The sequence below is a fragment of the Lipophrys pholis genome (genome assembly GCF_963383615.2).
Source record: "Lipophrys pholis genome assembly, chromosome: 21".
Taxonomy (NCBI): domain Eukaryota; kingdom Metazoa; phylum Chordata; class Actinopteri; order Blenniiformes; family Blenniidae; genus Lipophrys; species Lipophrys pholis.
The window spans coordinates 14,075,001-14,091,646 of record NC_137649.1 but is presented as its reverse complement, the minus strand read 5'-3'; the positions used below and the strand labels follow the sequence as shown (position 1 = coordinate 14,091,646).

The following is a 16,646-nucleotide window of genomic DNA, read 5'->3' as shown; positions in this document are numbered from 1 at the left end:
CCAATAAAGAGTAGATTAGTGTTGTCACTGAGCTATATATCATACTTTATATATGATATATTAGCTACTAATCAGATTAATATTTGTGCATGAGTGATAATGTTTATTGTTTAGGCAGTATTGCTTGATATAAATGGATCACAATTAATTTCAAATGTTTTCAAATGTTTACCTCTTGTTGTGCACAGTGTACAGGGTCCAAAGAAAGCCATTGATGACCCAAAGCCGGTTGTTGGGCGGATTGCAGATAGAATCAACGCCTTTGAGCAGCATCAAGTGGTGGACAACCAAAAACAGACCTTCCAAGTTCCCAGGAGCGCTGACGTCTCGCCAAACCGAATAGAAACTGAAAGACTGAAAGCAGAATCTGTTTTCTCAGAACAGAGGTCAAAATCGTCCGAATATTTTGGCGTGGCCAGATCTGGTTCTGCATCGCCTGCAAGGGAGAAGCCGATGACAATCAAGGAGCGGGCAAAGAAATTTACTGAGCAATCTGTGTCAGAGGGCAAAGTAAAACTGCCTCAGATTCCAGCCCTGACAGAAATCTCTCGGCAACCAACTTCATCCGTGAAAGATGCTGTGTCGAAGACGAAAAAACTGGCCGTTCAGGGTAAACTGGATACTAACCAGCAGACACAGGCAAAAACAGTGTCAAATAATACAGTAAAAGCAGAAGGACAAGATGACACAGCTGGGAGAGTAGATAATTGGACTTCTAAGCTGCAAGTAACAGAATTGAAAGGAAAGGAAACATCAGCCTCAGAAAGCGATCAAACAAATATTGCAGCAGAACAGCCGGGTGATTCTGTCGAGCTTAGCCCACACCTTAAAGTCCCCAGCAGAACAGGCTCCCGCTCGAAAAGACGGAAGAGCAAAGAACCGACCAGTCCTATCAGCCCAAATAATCAAAACAAACCAGACTGCTTGACAAATAAGCCGGAGGTCACTGCCACAAAACCGGAGCAGGTGGATATTACAGAGGAGACTGTCTCTGCCTCCAAGCAACCCACAGAGAAAGATTTATTACCATCTCATGGAGCCCAGGAGAATGCTTCAGACAAACAGCCACCGACTGATACTAAACACAAAACATTTAAAAGAGAATCTGAGGTGCCAGACAAACCGAAGAAAAAGGTGGATACTCCATTTCAACAGAAGAATATTGAACAGCCAGCAGACAGACAGGAGGGATCACCTCAACCATCTGTCAATAGAGATGAACCCGATACTGCTGCTTGTAGCAGTGAAACAAAGAAGCCTATTGACAAGGGTACCATTATTTTACCCCAAAAGGAGGAAAAAGCAGAAAGACACAGCCTGGCATTCACACAGGAGGAAAAGAATGCCTGCAAGGATAACAGAGAAACTTCAGCCTCCTCCCCACTGGACATACCATCTATTGAGAAATCTCCTGCAGTGAAGCAGGACTCTCACATTGAAAGTCTTAAATTGGATAAAAAATCGCCAATGCAACTCAAATCAAATAGCCATGGAAAAGGAAGGAAGCCAAGTAAAGAAGAAAGAGAGCAAACACAGCAACCGCAAAACAAAGACACAGAAAATCAGGCTGAGAATAAATCTGTGGCAGGATCAGAAAAACTGGGAACTGCAAAAACAAATCAGACTGCCGAGACAGACAAAGAAACAACACAGAAGTTCCTGTCGTCAGATGAAAATACTTCAAAGGGCAAGGTTTTACTGAGTGGACTTGGTATCTTAGGGAAAGTCGGGAGCTTTTGGAGGGATGATGAAAGAAAAAAAGCAGAAAAAAACAAGGAAATGCAGCCAGGTAAAGACGTAACAAAACCAGAAGCACACCAACCAGAACTGGCCTCTCACACACCAGAAAAGACTCAGGAATCATCAAAGCTCCTTGTTAAAACAGAACACATTGGTCGGGGGTTCGATAGACATACAGAAAAAGCTTCCGTTTCTGGTGCCGTGGAGAGTAATGAGGCTATGGGTGGCAGCAAGAATGATAAAGAGCCTCGGAAGGCTACAAATATGCCCCCTGAGCTGCAGAAACAGTCTGCAGAGAGGCCTGGAACAAAAACAGAGCTGCCAGTGATTGGAGCAAGACCACAGCCTAAATCTGTATCTGTGGAAAAAGCACCGAATTCACTTGATGACTCATGTGCACATGGATCTAATGATGCTCAGCTCTCCAGCATAAAACTCATTACAAAAACAGCTACAGCAGTTGAGAAAGTGACTGTAACAGTCACCAATAACACTCCAGTACTAAAACCTGGACAGAGTAGAGCATCTAATAAGGAACAACCTGAATATTCTGTTAAGGAAGGTTCTGCTATTTCTGTCTCTGAATCTGTGAGCACAGAGGGAGTAAAGGAGGATGATGGGAAAAGTACAACTGTCAAATCAGCACCTTCAGAAGTCAAAGGCCTCAGTGATGTAGAAAAACTCACTCCTATCCAGGCACAACCTGGAGAGTCAAAATATAAAAAGAGCAAAAGTAGTGCCACTCTACTCAAAGATACACAAAAACCACCTGATAGCACCAAGAGGTCAGCTGAGGAGAAAGCCGCCCTGCCAGGAAATAAACTTCCATCTATAGCTAATAGGGATATTTCTACAAATTTACAAGTCCAGATAGTCAAAGAGGAACCAATCATTAACAAGCCGAGTCATTCCCCAAAAGCTCCCACATCCCCCGAGGCAAAGAAGCCGAGCCCAGACTCAACTCAGCGTTCATCCATGAAGAAGCTCCATTTGCCACGCAGCCTGGCCAAAGACGATTCTTCCAAGTGGCAGGATGGCCCCTCCAGTTGGTTGGATGTCGACTTCCCCAAACAGAAAGTGAAATTCCATGAGCAAAAACTAACCTCCTCAGGAAGTGAGAGCAATCTTTTGGACACCCCTGACCTAGACGATGATGATTTCATTGCAAGAATCAAGAATCTTTGCGCCCCGTTTTCCCTTCCACCACGCAAACACAACCCCCTCCGACCAGCTCAGCCCCCCTTTGTAATGCCGGCCATCAGAGAGGACCGCTTCGAGAAGGTGTTCGATCCTGAGGAGTTTACATTTGGCTTAAGGAAGAAGGCTCAGTACACCATAGACACAAGCCAGAGTCTTTTATCTAAGCTCCAAGCCCCAGAGACAAAATCTTCCATTAAGCCTGCCAGGGCTAGTATTGCAGACCGGTGCATACTGCTCGGCACCATGGACACTCACTCACGTCTCAAGGAAAAGACAACTGCCAACATTGAAGAGGCTGTCAAGGACGAGACAGATGATCACATCAAAGTGAAGTCTCGCTTGGAGGGAAGCTGTGTCCTTAGCAGTCTCACCTCCAGCTTCAGAGGGAAGAGGAATGGCGTTCAAGCACTTGCAGAGGGCATCGGCTCTGGGAACGTGTCCCCCAATGAATCCCCTCAGGTCAGCCCTCCACCATTCTCACAAGCACCCCCTCCAAGCCCGACTGCCACTGCTCCATTCAAACTCACACAGAGTGAAGAGGAAGCCCAGACTGCAGAGACTGTGGTCACTGACTCAGGCGCTCCACTTCCTTCCTTTAACGACCTGAAGCTGCCTGACTATTTACAGAAGTACCTCCCACAAGATCCAGCGAAACCAGTGCAGAGCGTACGAGGACAAGATCAAGTCAGACCGGAGGTCAGTTTTGATGTCTACACATACAAATGATGTGAATGTCATAGTTGTTGTCATAATGGAGAAACCCAGTAGCCACTATACATCTTGGAACCACAGGGAAGCTAAAGTTAGGCAAAACTGACAGACGCAGGAAAATGAGTGTTTCAATAGGAGAAAATAAGTTGTATTTATTGTATTGTTATTATGTGACATTTACCACTGTAAATCCACGCAGAATCTATTTTAATGCTGAGACTTTATTGGTTGCAGTCGACTGAAAAAATGACAACTCCAGCCTCTCGAGTTGGAGCAGACGTGGCTGTGAAAACTGGTCCTGCACTTCCTGACAAAGTGGCTCCATGTTTTCCTGGGATTCCTCCAACCGAGCGCTCTCCAGTCCCCGAGCTTCAGCAGCCTCCAGCTCAGCCACAAGGGATACTCAGAAATAATGTGAGTTTGCCATAGAAAGTACAACAATATTATGAAAAGATGCATTGTAGTTTAGTATCACATAGGCTGTGTGCTGCTTTAAAGCACTTGAGTTGAGCTTATACTTTCTGGAAAACCCCGCCTGCCTGTGCTCTGACAAATCAACTCAAGGCTATTTTTGTCCTTATTTTCCCTAAGAGCTCGACCACATATGGTTTTCATGGAAAGTGCAATTTTCTTCCCTCCTTCTGGTATAGAAATGTCTCAGAAACTGTATTTTTGACTCGACTTTTACTTAATACTCTCTGCTATGTTACAGTAATGCCTCATGTTTCGTGTCTCCAGTCGTTTTGTCACTCTCTATGTATTCATGAGGACTTCTTCAGAGAAGTAACCATATCATTTACCTCTAAGGAATTTCCTTGAAACATTAGCACCACTGGAACTTGTATAATGTTTATTGAGTTGTGGTTTAAGGTGGTGAAAACCACACAAGTATTATTGTTTGCTTGTGCCCATTGCTGAATTCTCAGTTTTTCACTATAATCCTTTTTAGAAAATGGTCCACTGAGAACATCTCACTCTCCAAAATACCAGGTTTTAGAATGTTTCCAGCTCAAATACCGAAGTGTTTCTGAATCTCAGAAAACTAAGAAAAATGATCATGAGTTGGTGTCAGAGTGTGAAGAGTTTTAGCTTTTTTTGCATGAACGACGTTAACGGACTTATCAATTTTGACTTTATGTCTTTTGTTATTTGTCCTAGTCACCTCAATATGAAGCTGCCAAAGTTACAAATCATACTTTTAACAAAGCTGGCATTCAGAGTTGTGTTTTATATGAAATCAGAGCATTGTGTCTTCCAGTAAATGGGAAAGTTAACAACAGACACTTGTGGCATGAACCCAGATCGGTTTGTTCAACATTTCTTTTGAGATGTTTCTCTGTGTTTGTCTCAATCTTAGTCGGCTCTTTGTGCATTCCAGGTACCAACAGTCAAACGAGGATTTCACAAACGTCCCGGAAAGGTACAGTAGACACATAATTTGGCCCACACGGAATAGAAACACGATAGAGTGAGGGAATGTGGACAGACAGCTCACTGTTCTCTGGAAACATCTGCTATTCATATGGTGTTCTTGGGGGTAAACAAAGTAGTGCAAAGAAGCAGTCTCGTGCAAATCTTCAGCTGGGTGCAATTACAATCATGCAATTCAGTGCTGCCAACACACAGCAAAACCTGCGGTTCCTCATTATAATAAAATGTCATTAATAGTTGTTGTAGGAAAGCCACATATTCCCTCCTGGAGCTCATTGTTTTTAGTCTCCTGCCCACACATCAGTTTTTTATGAAGTCAGTTTACCTCCTGCTTTCACCGTGCTTCGAATTTGCTGTCACGACTGGCATAAATAAAACAAAAAGGCTTTTTCAGAACCTTTTTAAGTGTTTTTTTGCAAAAAAAAAAAAAGTAGATCAGGGTGGTTTTATCAATTGTGCATTGCTTTATTACTCGCATTTCAATTTCCTGCAGCATTAAAATCTGAAAATGTAAGTTTTTGTATTTAAGTGGCACAGTACATTAATTGTACACACAAGTAGCTCAAACTATTGTGTGGAGGTCTGTGCTTGTCGGGTGGAAATAAACACCCGTGTGCTCTTACTGCTGCATAAAATGGATTCAAAGTGAAGTGTCATGCTATTAGGCTGTTCTCGGCTCACATTGTATCCTGGTTTAACGTGAGAGATTTAACGAGTGATGCATTCTGCCATTTTACCGCTTCGTGGTTAATGGCTTGATTTTCGTGACCCTGCCCTCTTGCCTCCACACAGATGGTGTTGTTTGAAAAAGCTCAGTTCAGTGGCCAGGCATACGAGATTCACAGGGATCTAGCAGATGCTACGACTCTGCAGCTCTCACCTCTCCTATCTGTGAAGGTTGTTCGAGGGTGGTAAGTAGCTGTATTCGAATGTCATACAATGGAAAGACATTGCATTGCAAAGTGTTGTTCAAATGAGTTTCAATGGGTTTTTGGATGCTCCTGTTGCCTTTTAAGACTCCAGGTTTAATTTAATAAGATCAGAGCTGATCACACATTAATTTACATTTCCAAGAAAGCATTTATGAGAAACAACGGTTTTTATTTGCATACATAAAAACAGACCTCGTCTGTCTTTCTTCAGAACTCTACCATTGTTTACATGTAGCCTTCCTCATCCAATACTACACCTTCCCTCACCACTACGGTCTGACTTATCATGGCACCGTCACTTGTGAATCATGAGAATAGTGTGAAACTGGCACCAATGTGCTTCATGTCACCCATGTGTTTATGACCAGGTTTGTTTTTCTCTTCTTCTTGAGCACAAGCATTAAGTAAACTGTGCTGTATTCTTGGAAGAATACCACAAAATACACCCATGGTCAAAAATAGATAAATAAATATATCACATTTAAGCTGAAGAAAATTTTGAGAGTTTCCCAAATATTATTGTGTTGAAGAATATTTGCAGCAAAGATGAAAAATGTATGAAATCACTGAATAACAAAATAATTAAGATAGAAATCAGTACGGATTCTAACAAGAAGATTATAGTCCAAGGTATATCTTCGCTTTATTGCAGAGCCGTAAAGATATTTTGGTGTCTTGATTTATTCAGATCTGCCCTTCAGCAGCCACATTAGATTAGTGCTTTATTATCTTGTACAAATGCTCTAAAAGTGAAAGGTCTCGTGTTCAGTTAGGACTGACAGGAGCTCATTCACACTCTCAATTCCAGCAGGTTGGATTATTGTAACAGTCTTTTTTTTTTTTTTCACTTTTCCCCACTAAGAAATTGAAGTGAAACACACAGCTCTCTCTCATTTTCTCATTCACCACACAGACTTTCAAATCTTACTTCTCAACTCTTTACTTCAGCTTCCCATTACTCAAACATTGGCTTTTAAAACTAAGCAGGTGGGATCATCAATCACTCAATTATCTTGGTGGAGAGAACGTTCAGGATCCCTTTGAAGAATAAGAACACAGTGGGCATCTTAAATCTTGATATAAGTAATTAAGTAAGAGTACCTGAAGCTGCTGTGCCGCACCGTGAAGACTTCTCTTATCTGAAATGCGCCCCCAACTTCAATCACCTTTGAATCTAAAAAAAAATTAAATAAACAACTGCTGCTTATTTGTGAATCTGACTGATTACTTTCTCTCATATACTTTTAATTCATGAGTTGTTTTTGGGATAAATAAGAGGCCACTGTGGCTCAGTTGGTAAAGCGGGTTGGTGTGTGTGTGTTCACTGTACTAGTGCAGATCAAAAGATTTGATTTGTATTGCATCTTAGTATGATAAAGATTGTATGATTGTAAAAAAAACAAAAAAAAACAAACTTCAAGAAGTAATGAAGAATACCACTTGAATACTACTAACAACACAAGTATTTGTAATTAGTTACTTCTAACAGTTTTGTCTGATCTTTCTGCTGCCTGTTTATACACAACTTTGTTTGCCCCACAGTTGGGTGATTTATGAGAAGCCAGACTTTCAAGGGCGCACCATAGCCTTGGAGGAGGGGGGCACTGAGCTGGCTAATATGTGGGGGGAACCTGGACCAGAGAAAGAGCCACAGAGCAGCCCGCCAATGGTGATTGGCTCGATTCGACTGGCTGTCGGGGTGAGCGCACTCATTACTTGCCTTTGTTTTGGTGTTTAAATCTCTGTCACTTCACGCTGCACAGAACAGGACCTGGTTAATATTCACTCCATACCTTAGAAAACAACGAGACTCTGGAAGGGAAGCTGCTCCTTCTTCTCATTGGGGGGAATTACTGAAAGACCGGCGTGGGTCTCTGCTAATTGCTGTGTTTGTTTCTCCTTCTCTGTAGGATTACAGCATCCCTCATATTGATCTGTTTACCGAACCAGAGGGCCACGGCAGAGTAACACCGTACCATGATGATACAATAGAGACGGGCTCGTTTGGCATCCCGCAGAACACTGCTTCCATCCAAGTGCACTCCGGGGTGTAAGTACGCGTGTGTTTGGAGGACAAGGTTTCATTTTAGATAGAAGGTAATTCAGCACAAAGGAAATAAGGAGTTTAGTCTTGTAGGTAATGAGGCAATCCCCGATTTCCCCCATTGACGTTTCTGTTGCTTCTGCCTGGCGGGGAAGTCATGCATGTAGTGAAGAGCTGAAACCCAGTGGTCCTTTTTTATTTTAATGGGACAATCTCCATGTTTAGCTTTGACAAATACCTGAGAGGTTATAATCATTACTGGGCTCCCCCGTGTTTGTCTTTGTCTTTTGCTAGTCTCTCACTCATCTGCCTGCTCAGGAATGTCAGTCCTGCTGTTGCATGTTAGATGAGAAGAGAGAGAGGTTGAGCGGGAGGGTGTGGGGGAAAACGGTGAGCAGTGTCGAGAGGTGGAGACTAAGAAAGAGACAAAGGTGTGGAGAGAATCTGGCATACAGGAGAACGCTTTCCCTCGTGACACAGTGCTGTAGGCATTCAGGACATTTTGTGCCCTGCCCCTTAATGGAACGAATGACATTCAACTTTTTCTTTTTCTTTTTTTTGTCCCACAGTCAGTACTGTAGGACGCTTTGGTGGGAACCCAAACCCAGAGAGATTAATTCATCATCTTTCATTGTCGGCAGGGAAAACTAACAGTGAAGCAAACAGCGAAACTAATGTCTATCATAGGTGCCAGCTCATCTTTGCTGAAAAGATAATTAAAAATAATTTGTCTGCTGCAGCTCCTCCTGCCACGTCTGCCCTTCTACAAGTGAAAGCAGCTGTGCATCAGATGGAGGTTTCAGACTTCTCTCTGGACGAAAAGTCTCACAGACCCCTTTGGTGGTACATTCTTAGCATGATCGGGATGGCATTGCATTTCCAGGACTTACTCAACAAGCTTGGTTTATGTTTCCCGCCGGGGGCTCAAATGTAATAATTGGTTAGAAGGCATTGTTTTGTGCTTCAAAATGCTTCAAAATGCCAGAGAAAGAGGCATCGCTCCAACAAAGGCTGCCCACGCCAAATTTGAACTGTGGTGAAAAAAGGCTTTGAAGTGGAGCATTACATTCCCAAGAGTTTATTCTAAACGAAATGTGTTTTGTCTTCAGCTGCAGTTGCATGACTCAGGCCTGAGGCAGATTTATATTATTAAAGTGAAATAAAAGGTTGTCTTGACCTAATATTTAATGCATAGAGCAAACAGTATTAATCACTGCTGTCTGCTCAGTGAAAGAACCAGTTGCTGCTGATTTCGATTTGGGAAAATACATGTGTCAGTGAGTTTGTTACCTTTTCCATTCGTCTTTGATGCTTCAGAACTATTGAAGGTCTTGACACCTAGCAATTTTAAAACCACTAATAGAGCTTGCATACCGCTAATGCAAAAGAACCCTTCGACTTTGTGATAAATGAACATGCTTTGTTGGTGTTCTGTCTTCCTGCAGGTGGCTTGTGTGCAGCGACCCAGGATTTCAGGGCATGATAGCTGTGCTGGAAAGAGGAGTGTACCCTTTCCCTGAGTCCTGGGGCTTTCCATCGCCATTCGTGGGATCTCTCAGACCGCTGAAAATGGTGCGTGAAGTTCTGCATCGAAGGTCCACAGTTTAGATCACATGACAAGTTTGTTTGCTATTGCCAGCCACTCTCCCAGTTTTGCCCTCGAACATTTCTGGGTTGCTCCATTTATCACTTTGGTCCAAAATCAAATATCTCCCAGTTATGGAATTAACCTGAGCTTCTCTATAGATACTTGGTTTTTCAATGACTTTGGTCATTCAGAGGTTTTTCTGAAGCATAATCATTTTGGGTTTTTTTCCAAAATTTCCCTTGACTTAGATTACTGTGATATGTTTCAATGATTTGACATTTACATGCCATCTGCAAATATTCACCTCGTCTTTTTTTGAACAGACTAAAAGGAAATATGGTGAATGGACACACACACACACACACACACACGCACACACACACACACACACACACACACACACACAAACACAGACACACACACACACACACACAGAGTTGGTGCTTGACCTCCATTAGGGCCAATTTGTGATTCAATGTGTTGCTCGAGAATACTTTGACCCATTGACAAGGCAAGTTAGGGGATCAAAATGGGAAATATATACACAACAATGGGAAGGACTCTCATATTCAGTACGGGCACAGGTCAATACCTGCAACTTTGATTAATTTTATACTAGAATGTTGATTCTCCCTCTTTTCAATTTTTAATTTATGTTATTGATTCATGTTGTTGAGGGGGCTTTCTTTGCAATTGCATGTGCGGGTTTTCCCCGAGTGCTCTGGCTGTGTGGTTGTCCTGTCCTGTCCAAAAACCTGTTTTGTTTCCTGTTTTTCTTTCTTTTAATATTGCCTGTCTGGCGCTGTGTACAAAAACAGCTAGTGAGGGAGTCAGAGGTAATTAGTTGCATCTAATAGGACAGAAGTTCAGGTCAGCAGTCGGTGTTTTTCTGTTTTAATTTTGAATTTCTTTTTTTTACTCCTGTGACTCCTCGGCAGAATTAGCTCCTGAGAACTGGTTGTCTCGCTTTTTATAATGCACGTGTAAGTGGACAAGAAAATATGCTGTTACTAATAATGACGATCTTTCTGTTCCAGGGTGGTTTTAAAGTGGAGAATCCTGATGAAATCAAGGTATATACATCTTTTCTTTTGGTCTGAGTTCACCTTTGGGAGCAGTAAAATGCTCCATCCGAGTTTATAAGTAACCAAATGACAAACTGTGACTACCAAGCTTTGTTTATCAGTAAAACTGTGTTGCAGCTGGCCTGCAAGTGCTGTGTGTGGTCGTCATTGGCCTACTTATTCTCTTTGGCTGTGTGTTTATTCTGTTTTTGGCCAAAAATAGATGTAATGTCAAGGAAATACCAGTCTTATAGCAGCGCATTTTGGTAGGAGTTCTTTCCAAAGCTATAAAATAAAAGGTTTTTTTTTTCTATTCTTTCGATCAATCATACAGGCTCAAACTAACTGAAGGGGTCATAGCTCTCAATTTGTGCCCACTTCATCATGTTTATATATATTAAAAGGCTATAATTAATGATACTAGAGAAGATCAAAAACCTTGGTGTGGGAGGAAGGTATTGCTGATATAAATGTACTCTCTTACAGTGTAAATCATTTTTTCAGGTCAATTCAAGCTTTGATCTCTCTGTTTTCAGGCTGCGGTATATGAGAAACCAGGCTTTGAAGGTTGTTGCTTGGAAATCGACAGTGATGTTTTCAGTTTTTGCGAGGATGAAGGAGACGTTGCCACAAATGCAGCAAACTCTGTCACAGACAAGCCAAAGTCTGTGGGATCTCTAAAGATCACCGGAGGATTGTGAGTCCTCCTTCATGTGTTTCACTTGCACACTGGCACAAATCAAATTTTGTACAAGAGCCACATAGGAATTTAACGGTTATGTAATCTTTTTCAAGATCGACATCTTTAACTAGCAATACTGTGTTCTAACCTTCCAGCTGGGTAGGCTACAGCCAGCCTGGGTTTGAGGGTCAGCAGTACATCCTGGAGGAAGGGGAGTATCTGGATTGCAGAGACTGGGGAGGCTCAGAGCTTCTGTCGTTACGACCAATTCTGTCTGTGAGTATCGTTCTGCACAAACACAGCTCACGTCTTCCAAAGCAGCATGGATGAAATCATCTTTAATTCAAACCTCAGTCACTGTGAGTCTGTAAAGGTTGGCATTTTGTATTGCTCAGACATGTTTGCTCTTGTCAGTGGAGAAAATGCACTTATAATTTTTCAGACTGACTGCACAGTGTGTAGGGTTTTCAAGCTTGAAACAATTAGCGTATTTTTATTGTATGCTGGAGAATTTCAGCATCATCCGTGGATATGGCTGTCTGCCTGATGCACACAGCAACCTGGAGAGCCACCAGGAAGAAAAAAGATCACTATATGCTGCACAGATGTTTCTGGCTGAACCTCTCCTCAGAGTGCTTGTTAGTCATCAAATACATGCAGGTGGTAGCAGGGTTAGACTGGTTCATTATCAAGACGCACGTAGTGCAGCCATCCACTCGGGGATCATGGTATTAGCACAGGCACTGTTGTAGTACTGTATATATACATATATACATAGTTCTCTTGTACAGTTTAATATTTGGCTACAATACTCACTCTAAGAATATAAATGAAGCGTGTTGGAAAAAATGAGGCCAATTTCCTGCTTCCAAAGAGTTTTTTTTTTTTTTTTTCTTTAATCCTAAAGTTAGCGCCCCATTTGTGACATGATTTAGGGTTAGGGTTAGGGTTATCTATGCAATTTTCTTAATGTAATTCCGTTCCTCATGCAGGACTTTATGACTCCGCATCTCAAAATGTTCAGCGACAAAGACTTTGGAAAACTGGGAGTGGACATCGACCTGTCAGTGCCTGTTATTAACATGGACGACACAGGCTATGGCTTGAAGACACAGTCTGTTGACGTCATCCGTGGAGTGTAAGTGACATCTATTACAACTCTTCGAACGACCTGCACATTTGCAGGAGAAATAAAGTCAATGACTCACAGTTACAGGTTGCATCAGAATAGGAAATAGGAATAGCAATAATAAGAAAGTTGTTCTTCGTGACATAAAAGTTGTGCACAAACTGCTTGACTCATGATTTTAGTATGCATATTGGTCATAACCATAACCCCTATAGACTTTTAAATTATATATGAAAAAAATTATAAAAAGCATCACAGAAAATTAGAGCTGTCCATATCGATACTGCTTATCATGGTGGACCCCGGGAGTTCCCAATCACAGACCAGGTTAAAAACAATCACCAGTATGCCACACATTTTTACCATCTCAGTAACATCAGAGACACATTCTTATCTCATTCTAATCTTATTTTGTAAATAGTTGCAGAAACACGCACTCATCGCACACCAAATTAAAGTGTGCCTAGTAGACAATGAGTAAAACGTATTCAGGACGGAGAAAAATGTTTTATAAATGTAATGAAATTCAGCGTTTGATGTAAGCTGATTTTCTTCTGGCCAATCCCCCCACCAACCACATGAATGCTTTGAGACGCTTTACTGGCCACGAACCGGATCATTTGGAGGCTACAAGCTTCCGAGAGGTCGTCTGCGATTTGGTGGTGTTGTTTGCTGTGCAGGTGTGTGGTTGTAAGACTGCTACACCCATGTCGACAAGTCGAGACAGATCACGCAGTTCTCTGTTTAGTCTGTCATTTCCTGGGCATGCTGACTTGAAAGTGAAATTCATGTAGAGCGCACACAAGGCGGACCAAATGCCAAACACTGTTAACAAGGAATGCCGTTTGTTTTTGGACTGCAGTTTTTGTTTGTTTGTTTGTTTGTTTGTTTTCCTCCCCTATAACGCACACGACAGGAAAATGTGGATTTCTATTCCTATCTCAGTGTAGGGATTTCTCGATGCTTACCTGAAAAGATGCAAAAGGAAACCTGAAGCAAATAGAAATGATTACACACAGAACATGTAATGCTGATCGCTTGTCCCCCGAGAGAGATGCTAATACAATGTTAATAACATTGAGAGGAACATTACGTCCTTCTTTACCAGGAACACAACTCAAAAGGTTGCTCCTGCTGAGCCGCAAGCCTGTTATTAGATGGTACAGCCTTACCCGTGTTGTGCTACCGCCGCTGTCAGTCTTCCTCATGTTCACATTGCTTGGAGACATTCATTTGTCTCTTTACAGTCATGACGCATACTTCCCAACAAAACTCGTCCAAAAAAAGAAAAGGACTGTGAAATTGTCCCATTCTTCACTTAAGTAGAAATACAAATACTCATGTACGAACAACCTTTATAGAGTTTGAAACCAGTTTAAGAATGCAAGGAGGAAAAGAAATACTTAGAGCTGTGTTTAAATGTAGTAAAAGTAAAAAACAGAAAAGAAAAGAAAAGCCCAGAAGATTTAATGAACAGAGTACAGACATCTGAAAATCTTTTAAACTCCTAAAAGGCTTTTGTCACTTGAAAAAGTGGAAAGGGTTCCGCCGCGTGCTGAGACGCAATCACATGCAAACTTATTAGGAGCTTTGATTTTGAGTCAGAATTGTCGACATACATGATGATTCAGCACTTCTTTGATGAGATTCCTGTGGGTCTCTTTTGTTTGTCAGTGTGGGGACATGAAAAACTCTTTTTTTTGGACCAATGAAAATGAAACAACTATGGAGAGGGTTCGGCTCTAAAAAAGTCACTGCGAAATAAAATGGTGATCAGACTCTTCCTCTGCTTTTTCTTCCCGTCCAGCTGGGTTGTGTTTGATGAGCCGGGCTTTTGTGGCGAGCCTTACATCCTGGAGAAAGGCCTGTATGGAAGCCCGGAGGACTGGGGGGCGCAGCAGCACAGAATCGGCTCTACAATGCCTGTCCTGCTGGTACGAGGGAGTGACTCACAGAAAATCATGAAATCTTGTTGTTTTGTTTGGGTGGATAAAAATGTGCGTCCATTAGACAGATGATTCAGTTATACTGTGTGACATTTAGCCACTGCAACACAAAGTGTGTTTGTTTGAACTGCACATTTATTCTAATGTCATTCTTAGCTTTTCATGAATAATCAGTGCGCGTGTGTGTGTGTGTGTGCCTCTGTTTCGCTTCCTCTGGCAGTCCCAGTTTGGCTTCCCAAATGATTTCATTTCATGTGACCAGTCACAACCCTCACACTTGTGACAAAATCTAACTGTTATAAGATGGAGCTGAGGAATCTCTGGGGCAGAGGGGAGCAGATTATCTCTGGGAGCGTGAGACACAGCCAAATCAAGAATAAACCGATCTGTACTGTGTCAGGAGAGGAAAATACTTGTCATGAGACTGAGGGAGGGGGGGGGGGCATTTAAAATTACAAATGTGACTCATCATGGAGCTGTTTTCTTTGTTGTTGTTTGAAACCAGATGATGACAAACAGACTTAGATCACACTGGACTTTCCTCAGCTTCATTCTGAAGTCAGTGTTCAGCTTTCCCCACTAAAGTTGCAACAGTGAACTATTAAAGCGTATGGAAAATTACCTCCACAACTGATTTCCACCTTCAAAGGAGAAGCCTCAAACTCCTCCCAGAATACATTTTCTTGTCTCTGGAGGAAAACTCTACTCTGAAATTGTCTCGGAGTTCATATAAAGTCTCATATTAACTAAAGTGTGCTCCTCAGCAGGAGACAAAAGTACATGGCGTGTCTGATTGTTTCGGTGTGTCTGATTTATTCCTACAGATGGATTAGAGTGAGAATATATCTGTACACCTTGACAAATCACACTCTGCAATTCACACTCAAAATGTGCAAATTAGCACAATTGTAAGGTGTGTTTTTTTTGTAGGCATCAATAAAATGATAACTATTTTTCTTCATTTCAGGATGATTTCGAAAACACGGCCAAGTTTAAGGTAGGAAATTTCAACAGATGAATAAATTAGTGATAATGGTCTTGCTGTGATGTCGTGCGCGTTATTTAACAAACGGCACGAGAAGCTCAGAGTAGATGACTCACTCTTATTGCCCTGCTCTGTGCGCCCCAGGTGCAGCTTTTCTCTAATCCGGGGTTTCAAGGCTCTGTCCTCACCCTGGAGGACAGTATGGCCTCCCCGCAGGACGGTTTCTCCGTGGCGTCCTGCAAAGTCCTCGCTGGCAGGTGAGTAATGCAACACACACGCTGAGCGTTTTTGTAAGGTCTGATATTATATGAATCACCGAGACACTGCGATAACACTTTTTGACAACCTTCCCAAAGAAACCTTCAGGAATAGATTTCCCAAGGTGGCTGCTGCTGCTCACATTACAAAACACGGCTATGACTCAGTCTGCAACTGGCTGCCGCTGCTCCAATTTCCGTATATCGCTTATGGCGCATTGCTTGCAAATGATAAAGAAAAGCATCCAAATTGATTTGACGTATTTCTTCAGGAAAACACAGAATTATCTGACATACCACACACATTACAGTATATTTTGCAAGAATCTGCAGCTCTGATGTGCATGATCATCTTTTTAAACAGTTCAGAACAGAAGCATGTGTCTCATTTGGTCTGCCCTCCTTACATGGGTGTATATTTATATATTTGTTTGTATGTTTGCTTACGTAAACGTCTTTCAGCTGGCTGGCATTTGAGGGCAAGGACTTCACTGGTAAAGTGTACGTGTTGGAAGAGGGGAGCTACCCAGATCTGAGAGCGATGGGCTGTGTCAGTGCAAACGCCTCCATCCTGTCACTCCAGCCTGTTGGATTCGTAAGTCAGATTTTCTTTTTTGTTTTGTTTTTTAGGCGGGGTTTTGGCTTTTGTTGTTGTCATTACATGAAGGCTTCACCAACGAGTCACAAACTTAAATTAGCACAAGTAATCATCAGAGCTCTGATCTTTCCGGTACATTTAAACAGAGTCATTTTAATTCACGTACAGTCCAGTTTCATCCAAATTGGGCCTCGGCATCACCCATAGTTACCCATGAATAACAACAACAACTACCAGAGTTTCATTCACCAAGTTTCAGTGCAAGGAAGTATGACAAAATATAAGTGTTCAGAAATTAAATAACTGAATTAAAGCAGTTTAGAAAGCCGAATATAAACA

The 16,646-nt window shown here is 42.0% G+C and overlaps 1 protein-coding gene across 3 annotated transcripts in view; it reads left to right on the top strand.

The window, feature by feature from the left end:
• Positions 1–16,646, top strand: part of LOC308126460 (uncharacterized protein) — a 28,730-nt gene that overhangs the window by 4,855 nt on the left and 7,229 nt on the right. For all 3 annotated transcript variants that reach the window (XM_080490871.1, XM_080490872.1, XM_080490870.1), the window contains 15 exons: positions 189–3,636; positions 3,886–4,065; positions 5,030–5,071; positions 5,875–5,993; positions 7,557–7,713; positions 7,925–8,064; positions 9,504–9,630; positions 10,684–10,719; positions 11,247–11,407; positions 11,548–11,668; positions 12,385–12,530; positions 14,329–14,455; positions 15,435–15,464; positions 15,597–15,709; positions 16,172–16,304. In XM_080490871.1, coding sequence (XP_080346997.1) covers positions 189–3,636; positions 3,886–4,065; positions 5,030–5,071; positions 5,875–5,993; positions 7,557–7,713; positions 7,925–8,064; positions 9,504–9,630; positions 10,684–10,719; positions 11,247–11,407; positions 11,548–11,668; positions 12,385–12,530; positions 14,329–14,455; positions 15,435–15,464; positions 15,597–15,709; positions 16,172–16,304 — 5,080 coding nt within the window. The remainder of the gene's footprint in view (positions 1–188; positions 3,637–3,885; positions 4,066–5,029; positions 5,072–5,874; positions 5,994–7,556; positions 7,714–7,924; positions 8,065–9,503; positions 9,631–10,683; positions 10,720–11,246; positions 11,408–11,547; positions 11,669–12,384; positions 12,531–14,328; positions 14,456–15,434; positions 15,465–15,596; positions 15,710–16,171; positions 16,305–16,646) is intronic.